This window comes from Anas acuta, chromosome 17 (genome assembly GCF_963932015.1).
Source record: "Anas acuta chromosome 17, bAnaAcu1.1, whole genome shotgun sequence".
Classification (NCBI taxonomy): Eukaryota; Metazoa; Chordata; class Aves; order Anseriformes; family Anatidae; genus Anas; species Anas acuta.
This window is the reverse complement of record NC_088995.1, coordinates 12,629,280-12,638,727: the sequence shown is the minus strand read 5'-3', so window position 1 is coordinate 12,638,727 and position 9,448 is coordinate 12,629,280. Positions and strand designations below refer to the sequence as shown.

At 40.5% G+C, this 9,448-nt stretch overlaps 2 protein-coding genes across 2 annotated transcripts in view; both read left to right on the top strand.

Moving 5' to 3' along the window:
- PUS1 (pseudouridine synthase 1) overlaps positions 1-2,274 on the top strand; it is a 5,923-nt gene extending 3,649 nt beyond the window's left edge. Inside the window, 2 exon segments of the mRNA XM_068654230.1 lie at positions 1-97; positions 507-2,274. Of these exon segments, the coding sequence (XP_068510331.1) occupies positions 1-97; positions 507-557 (148 nt within the window). The 3' untranslated portion in view covers positions 558-2,274.
- Positions 2,275-2,420: 146 nt separating this feature from the next.
- LOC137841378 (E1A-binding protein p400-like) lies at positions 2,421-8,839 on the top strand. The gene is made up of 8 exons (XM_068654229.1): positions 2,421-3,877; positions 5,280-5,465; positions 5,704-5,844; positions 6,299-6,377; positions 6,836-7,174; positions 7,427-7,563; positions 8,294-8,463; positions 8,588-8,839. Exons 1-8 carry the CDS (start codon positions 3,713-3,715, stop codon positions 8,775-8,777), a joined length of 1,407 nt encoding a protein of 468 aa, XP_068510330.1. The 5' UTR covers positions 2,421-3,712; the 3' UTR covers positions 8,778-8,839.
- The last annotated feature ends 609 nt before the right edge of the window (positions 8,840-9,448 follow it).

Here is a 9,448-nt window from a genome sequence, read left to right as displayed (position 1 = left end):
GGAGGAGAAATCCATGATGAACTGGCTAAGCACCCTCTCCATCCATGACTTCAACTCTTCTGCTGCTGAGGTGCAAGCTAACAACAAAAATTCAAAGGTAATGATTGAAGCCATTGTTGTTTTCAAACAGAAGCTGCAAGTTAAAATGGCTCTTCCCTTACTAATGTTTTTGTTTTCCATGAACAGACTGTGGAAGAGGACAGCCATCTGGAGTATAAAATGTTTTTATTTTTTCAGTCTGCACGGTCTTGATGTTGGTGGAATGAATTAGACACCGGGTTACTTATGCAGGTTTTTGCATAGGGCAGTTGAGGGAAGGAGGAAGGAAGGAAGGAATGCTTTGAAACACTGGCTGATTTGACTGCAGAGTCATACACGGGCAAATCTCGCTGCATTTTCCAATGCTTCTGGGGAAGTTTAAAGTCAATGGTCAGTGTCTTTTGACTTAGGTCCGTCTCTGGCTATATACGAAATACTGACAAACTGTTTTCCATTTTCCATTTCAGAACAGCAGCGATCTTGAAGGCAGTGATGGTTGTGGTGATGATTCTGACTGAGCCAATAAGCGTCTGGACCTGGGACTCTTACTGCCTGCAGCTCACTTTGTCTACAAACAAGTGGCCTTCCTAGTCCAAGAACCCAGTAAAGCAGAGGTTTGCGTGCATGCAGCACAAGAACTGGATACCCAGGAAAAACTGAGCAGGGAAAACAGTGCTGTAGAAAGAGTAAAAGAAGCTGTTGGTACCACTGACTGATCCACCTGCCTGGTATACTTGAAAAAAGTGTAACAAGAAAGAAGCTTTCTAAAAGATTCTTGTAATGCAGAATGTCTTAATTGCTATTTGAATAACATTTTTATTACGTGTTTACCTGGAAGTAGTATTTTAAATATGTATAATCTTTACATAAAGATGGGGAAAACCATTTTAATATACTTTTTTGATGATTATTATGAAATTAGGACTCCATGAACTTTCAATTTAGTTTTTATTTTCCTTTCACCTTTAATTAACCTGATCTCTAAACATCATTTTAAGCTTTTATCTTCCATGTCATCCATGACTTTCCTGTTGAATAACACGTGTTCATTATCATACTAACTGCTATGAATTCTTTTGCTATTGAATCAAACTTTCCATGTTTTGTAAAGCTTTGCAAGCCTAGAGGAAATGATTCCTTACTCAGGGAGAGGTCTTAATGTTGGAACATGGAACGAACCACATATCTTAAGATAAGACCTTTTATTTGAAAGGTGTCATCCTCCCTTTATTGTCCTCATGCTTGGGCAGGCTCAAGAAGGTAGATCCGCAGCTACGTACGTAGTTGGGCATCCACTGCCCGAGGTGTTCCACAGGCGTGCAGTTGAGATGTGAGGAACACATGTAAATTAATTGCTGGGACTGCAATTCAAAGCGTGCAGCTATGAAAGTTCTAGTGTTCCCTGGGGTGGCTCACTAGATGTGTTGCTGCTGGTTTAGTATTTCTGTTTCTAGTGGAAACTAGCTTGCCATCTGCTAGATTCTGGGTTGATCCAACTTAGCATGTGTGAAAGGAATGGTGCTGACTTCCTCGGGGCTTAATCAAGTCTGCATCTGCTTTGTATGTGTGAATTCGTAATTTCTATCAAGCTGCTCAGAGTAGAGGAGTGTGCAGTGATCAGTGGTAAGGGAAGAGCATGTCTGAGTGTTGTCTTCCTCTGGGAAATTGTTTTAATTTTCTGTGTTCCGAGATCTGCATACTCTGGAGTTCTCCTTTCTGTCCTGTCACCTTGGGATACAGACTAGTCCCATGCCTGAAGATGTGCATCAAAACTGGGGGTCCATACCGAGTATGATAGTTACTTCTTAGAGGAGATGGTTCTTTGCGCCTTCATTCCATGCCTTCTGATTTTATGCCTCCTGGATTTTTTTTTTTTTTGGCCAAAGTACAGCTGTCCCTTGAAAAGGGATTTGCTTGTTTCATCTGGATTTTAATCAGAGCTTTTTGTTTATGTGAAGGCCTGACTGTTTTGGAATGACAGGAGTGTAAGTGTTCTGGAGAGGGACTCTACCTGGATTTTCTTTTCACATCCCTTGCTAACTCATACTGTCGACCTAGTCTGTATTAGTCTTCTGTCCAAAGCTCTGTCTTTCTGTCCCTTTCAATCTGAGAACAATGCCTTTATTTACTTAAAAACAGAGGCATCAAAACTGACACCAGTGGCTCAGCTGAAATCAACAGGAATTTCTATTGGTAGCCTGTGGAGAAAACAAAATAAACCCGGGGTGTTTCTTACCTGCTGTTAACGCGTGCGGTTCTGTTTCATGGGGGCCATGAGCTGGGTGTCTGAGCTCCGGTTTCAGTGCGGGTAAGTGGCTTTGTGGCTCGGGGTGTGCGTACAAATACACAAAGGCCCTGAAGCGCCTCAGGCTTTGAAGCTGCCCCCTGGGGTGTGTGTGGGGCGCTCGCCTCTGTCAGGGCGGCGGGGCGGCGGGCTGACGGCGGTGCCCGCTCAGCTTGGGCCAGCGGCCCGGCCGCTGCCGGAGCGAGGGGATCCGGGGCAATTTGGGGCTCTTTGAGGCTTTTTGGGGTTCCTGGGGGCTCTTTGGGGCTCCCTCAGCTCCCGGCACCGCCGCCATTAGCGGCGCCCCGCGCATGTGCCGCGTTCCCCCCCCATGCCGCAGGTGGCACCGCCCTGTGCTGCCCCCCCGTGGGGCGGCGGTGGTACGGCCCCGCGCCGAGCTCCTGAGGGGGGAGCCGCCGCGCGTGCCCGCGGGCGAGGAGGCGGCCGGCGCGTGCCCGCCGGGGCCGCGGGAGCGCGCGGCCGCTCGCTGAGGGGAGGCGGTGGCGCTGGGCGGCCTCCTCCTCCTCCTCCTCCGCCTCCTCCTCCTCCGCCTCCTCTTCTTCCGCGGCTGATTTCGTTGTAGTTCCAAGGCAGCCCTCACATACGGACCGAGATGTGAGCCCCGGCCGTCTGTTACTGTGTGCAACACAAGCACTGCGCCTGTACCCACGGCACCTCCCAGAAAAAAATGATGTTCAAATCGCTTCCCGTTACACCCAGGCGGGCAGCTCTTGCTGCTAGGTGCAGAAGCAGCCTCTATTTTTAAATATTTTCTTTCAGAATTACTTTTGACAGGGTAACGGTTTGAAAAAAAAAGAAAAAAAAAACATTTAAAATAACACATATAAGTCGTATATATATTAATGATTTATCATAAAGTATTTTCTATCGAATATAAGGTTTTAGTTTTGTAATTAAAGATAATTGCTTTAATGAGAATTTCTGTAATTGTAAGATTATATCTAATACCAATTATTATAAGCCCTAAAAGCCCTCAGGAGGAGATCCTGGCACTGTCGGTGCTGCACGTCTCATTTTCCATGCGTTGGGCTTAACGCCCGCACCCTCTGTGCCCAATTTGTTCATTCCTTTAATTGATGTTGTTGCACCAAGTTTCTCCTTTCTGGTCATTTGATACTTGGATGGAGATTGGTTGCATCATTATCACCTCTCCGTAGGATGTTATTTTAAAAGATCTTTGTGTTGTCAGTTTAAAGAGGTGATAAATACATTCTAGACCAGTGCGCTGATCCGTTTGCATCTCCACAGCTTTTAGGTATGTAATTGTCTGGTGGGGTGCTAGGAGGTTGAGTTGACCATCTATGTAACAGCGTGCATTGTCGCTTCTTTCTGTTTTGTTTCTAATGTTCTGCTGTTAAAATTACTGAAATGGTGATTTGTAAAAGTTCCTTTGCAGGTGGAATGCTTCCTGTTCCTCACATGGCTCCACAGATCAGCCAGGAGCGAAGCAGAGAGCAAAACAAACCAAATTCACCAAGCCTGCATAGCTCCTCACCTGCTTCACGCAGCAGGAACCTGACGTTTCTTCAGCAGGTATGACCAGCAGGTCATGATAAGAACCATGAGCGGGCCCAAGCTCCAGTTTCCCCACAGCAACGGGTATCAGATTTGCACAGTATATTGTATGTGGCTTTTAATGCTTGTTTTATATGTACTGAAATTGCTGCTGATCTCTGTTCTGCATCATTAAACAGTTCTCTTTGAGTGAGGAATTTCATCCTCAGAATGAAAAAGGTAACATCATCTTATTGGAAAGTCTAGACAAGATTAATTGTTGGCACTTTGCTGCTGCTGCTGCTTTCTCTTGAAATTTTACATCCATAAAACACGTGTTTTTTTTTGTTTTTTGTTTTTTGTTTTTTTTTTTCAATTCATGATGGCTACCCAACTCTCAGTTTAAAGATTCTTTTGATGGATTCTCGTTGAATCAAATTAATTTCATGTTGTGGAGTAAGTTTAGGATGTGTGTGCAAGGTTGCAGGTACGTTGGTATTTATTTACAGCAAGAGGGAGCACCATGCTAACCTCTCTCACGGTGAGGCAGTGTTTTCCTGTGTATTGAGACTTTGTGGATGACAGCATTGCTCGAGCCTGGGAGAAAGGAGCAAATAGTTTTACTATTTTTTACAGAGGACTTCACAGAGCACTAACAATTTGTTTCAAATTGCCCAACTGAACTATATAATTGCTTAAATCTCACTTTACAATAAAAGTTTGTGTTCATTTAAATTTAGAATGCTCAGTAGCTAGCAGTATCTCTCCTGTGTCTTTTAGAGATTCAGACATGCTACGTAATTTTTCTTGAAGAAAGAAAAGGAATGAGAAGGAATCAGGCAGATTCTCTGGGGAAGTAGAATTTGTATTTCTGATGATATCCTAGAAGGAGATTTAATTAAATAGAATCAATTATTTTAACATTTTATGGAACATATTTAGATTAAAGGAGGATCACAATGAGAATTTGTATTGCCTGTGCTTACTCACCAGCAGCTGCGGAATGCTTACATGTGTTAATAAAAATGCCATAAACTAAATTGTATGTGAACTTTTTAGGGGATTCTGTCCATCTACCATTTGGCAGAGCATTTCAGTTTTATGAAAATTCTCACTCTATCAACTCTGCTCTCCTGATGATGTTTAGAGATACTATAGTTTAGGAGGAAAAAATAGTTCTTGAGAGAGAGTATCAGTGCATCTCAGACGTCTCTATAGATTTAGTGTAACACTGCCCCATAGCAAAGTTCCTCGTAGAGCTTTATGTAAATCTACAAAAGATGGGTTGTTCATTAGATATTAATAAAGTGCAACTTCAGACCGTGTAGCATATCTGCAAGGACTGCAGAATCATTTGTATTGGTTATTTGTTTAACGCTTTTCGCAGTGCCTGTCATGTTTTTGTATTGTGCAATAGTAATAATGATGTTCATACTTGAAGGAAAATGAAGTTCTGCGGCGAATAACAACACTGAGGAAAGCAGGTTTATGGTCTCTGAAACGTCTGCCCAAACTCCAAGAGGCCCCACGACTCAAATCACACCATGATTATCTTTTGGAAGAAATGCAGTGGATGGCAGCAGATTTCGTTCAAGAAAGAAGATGGAAGATGATAAGTGCCAAGAGAGTAATGTGAATTTGTTATTTCCTACTAGAAAAGGAGTTGGGGGTAGGAAGAATAGGCAGCATTTTCATGGTTAGGACTTAGTCACTGAGGGTGTATGAATTTTGTTTTCACAAACAGTGAAGAGGCAAATTTAGGGAGTATCTGTAAAGGGATTGTATCTTTTTCTTTCTTTAGAAACACCTTTATTAGGTAGAATACATACAGTGAAAACTTAAAATAACTGTATGTCTTTGTTCAGCTAATTGTAAGTGTGTATCGTTACCATGAGGATCTGACACTTCATAAGGAAACATGCAAAAAGAGAGAAGAGAAGCGGCTGAAGGCTATTGCTGCTTTTAATGCTAGAGAAATTGAATGTTTTTGGTCCTCCATTAAGCAGGTAAATACCTCCCCTCCACCCCCTCCAAATAAGTTCTGAATAAAAACCCAGTGGATCATGAAAACAAGAGTTTTACAACTGAACTTTGTTCAGTCCTCTTGGTGACTATTATACCTTGGTAAAGATAGCTTCATGTTACGATTGCATGAATAATACGAGGCCTTATATGTCATGAGTGTTTTACTCAACCTCATTGGTGCATTTGGCGCACTGTGAACATAAAAGTTTTAATGCAAGTTATTTTTGGATAACTCTGAAGTGTTATGTGGATAACTGCTATTCGTGGTCAGTTTTGTACATGCTATTCTTGGAGTGCTCTACATTGTAGCCATGTCTGGATGTCTGTCTGATCATTGAAGAAATGTTAAACAATTCTCAGCTGTATTTAAAGCTAAATGCATTCATATTTGTCACTTCCTTCTGCTATTTTTCCCTTGCACTCTATCTACGTTAGGTGGTAGATTTAAAATTACAAGGAGAGCTAGAAGAGAGGAGAAGGAAAGTATTCAACTCCCAGAACACCTCAAAAAAAGGTAATAAGGACCTCAGGCTTTTTTTTAGCATAATATTGTGGGACGTGCCAGTAGTAACAAAATAAACTTACCAAAATAAATATTAAGAAAATAATATTTTGTTTTTGAGTTATAAATATCTCCTTTCTCTAGTTCTCTGACTTCCTGTGTGTTACTAAAGCTTTGGTAAATGCACTGTAAAGGCTTTTTGTTGCTGAGTTCTTGTTTGTACCAATCAGGGTCCCTTGGGGCCATAAGCGAGACTGAATTCACTAAAACTGTCATATGTGCACCTGTGTCCCACTGCAGGTTGCCCTTGTTTATATAATCATTTGTCTCAAGCTGTTTTTTACGTTATTCTTATAGTGTAGATTTCTTATGTTCTTTAGACTCTGGCTTAGCTGTAAATGGTGTCAAACCTTTTAATGGATTGCTCAGTTCAGGTGTGGCTGCACCATTAACTTTATTACTTTGTGCAGAAATAAGAGACTCTATGATCAAGAAAGAGAGCCTTCAGGAAGATGTGGTGCTTACAGACCTACTCATGCCCACCCCAAAAACACATATGGGAGATTTAGCAGACATGGCTGCTGTTGCAGAAGCGTTGTTACCCAAAGGCAGCGCTCAAATCACAACAGCAGTAAAAAGCATTACTCCATCGTTGTTACACGGCACTCTTAGAGAGTATCAGAAGACTGGACTAGAGTGGTTGGCAAAGCTCTATAAGATGAATCTCAACGGTATTCTGGCTGATGAAGCTGGACTTGGTAAAACAGTGCAAGTTGTAGCTTTTTTTGCCCACCTGGCATGTAATGAAGGTATGAAATAACTTAATTTAATAACTATTTTAAAAGTTCATTAGTGAATGTATTTTCAGAAAGGAAAAAATAATGCTTTTAATATGTGTAATTTAATGAAATGAATCTGAAATGCTTTGTATACAAAAGGAGAGACAACTCCTGCCATCGAGTTTTAGTGCATGTTGTTTGTATGTGCACAGTTGCCTTTTATGTAAGCTGTGAAGTGATGTGTAGTCACTTCCAGTTATGTTGTACTTGTTATCTCTGTAGGTAACTGGGGTCCTATTCTTGTTATTTCACAAAACTTTAATGTACTGAAGTGGGTGACTGAACTGAAATGCTGGTGTCCTGCTTTGAGAATTCTTCTGTACATTGGGGATCGAGGAGAACTTCTAAAAACTAGACAGGTATTATGAAACATAGTTTCATCTACACACGTTCTGAGTAAGGTAAGCATTACACTGAAAGGAAGTATCAGGCTGAGTCGCACTTAAACCATTGTGGTTAAAAACTTGATCATAGTGATCTTACAATCTCCTCCTTTTCTCTATTGTTATGTAACATACAGAAAGCACAAGAAGAATGAAGATACCTTCTCATCTCATGAATGCTGGCTAAAAAGCAGAGTGTGGTATTTACCAATAAAGCTTGTTTTGATGACCAGCAGTGGCTAGCCTTTTTAGTGCATATTTTTTTATTGGCATGATGTTCCTTGTACAGATGTTTTTGACTAATGACTAATCTCTTCCATCTTTGTTTCTATGACTTTTACCTCATCTTAGTATTTGCAGAAGCTTATTAAGAAATTGTGTTGAGTGTATCTTTATTTTTTTGGTTGAGAAACTGATGTATAATCCAGAAGAAGCAACAGGAAGTCTGGTGTGTGTTTTGTAGTTTAGCAACCATGTATTTGTTTCCAGGCTTCAAGATTCCATTACACTTATTTGCAAAATATGTTTCTTCCTGTTTTTCTTTTTTTTCCCTCTTATTTTTATTTTTTCCGACTTCCATAGTTGCAAGGAACTTCTTGGATTCCTCCAATGAGGCTGTTACAACATACAACTTCTAGCCCTCTTTTTGCTCTGAAATCTGTCAAAAAATATATCCCTTTAGGATGTTTGTGTTTTTATGTTGTAGGAATGGATTGACCCCAACAATTTTAATGTGTGTGTTGCCTCCTGCAAGCAAGTCTTTGAAGACTATGAGGCATTCATGAAAGTGCAATGGAGATACCTAGTTTTAGACGAGAGGCAAAATGGTAATAATCTGACAGAAAAGCACTGGGATGCAGTTTTCAGTCTCCACAGGTCTGGAGTATTCATTATAAATTTTCCTTTTGATTTTGTCTTAGATAATTCCTGAAATAGCATCAGCACTTAATTTTTTTTTTTTAATCTTCTTGCTGTGATTTGTTATCTTCATCCTTTATAGTGATCACCGTTTACTCTTGATGGATACACTTCTGCCTACTGCCCTAAAAGATCTGTGGACGATTGCCTGTTTCCTGATCCCAGAGATTTCCAAATTCTATTTGGATTTTACAAAGGTAGCATCTGCAGAAGGGAATGAGGATCATTACCAGACAGTGGCAATAAGACTGCAGAGAGTATGTCTCCCTTGAGGATAGCGTCTTAATTCTAGTATCTCTTTCTCTGGGGGAACACAATGAAGAAATTATTGTTTTGTATTCTTTTAGGTAGTTCAGTCATTTATTTTGCGGAGGTCCAAAATTCATGTCGAGAAGCAGTTAGCGAGGAAATATGAGCATGTGCTGATGTGTACTCTTTCTAATCGACAGAAGTCAATGTATAAAGACATCCTGTCTCAACCCAGGTACATCTGTTGAGTTGTTCTTAGTTGCTCAATTATTGAAATGATAAGTTAGGAAGCATTCCAGTTACAGTAAGAGAGCTTAACTGTTGGCATACTATTTTTAAGTGAGTCATGGGCAAACCAAAAGATTCAAATGTGTGGCACAATCATAGTGCTGTGCAGGCTAATCATGTTCTACACAAAGTGGCAATTGCATTCAGAAATTTCTTCCTTCTGTGTTTTTTTTTTTTTTTTTTTTTTTTTTTTTTTTTATCTAATCCTTTCACAAGGTGAAAAGGAGAATAAATGAACAGTATTTGCAGATTATGGGACAAAACACAGTATTCTGTATTTATAACTTAGGCAATTGAGCATGTGCCACAGCTTTTGTTTAAATTTAGCACTTGTTTAGGAACTGAATATCCTAGTTTATATTTTACTTCGCTTTCCTAATGTGCCTTGTTTACATTTTACAGTGAA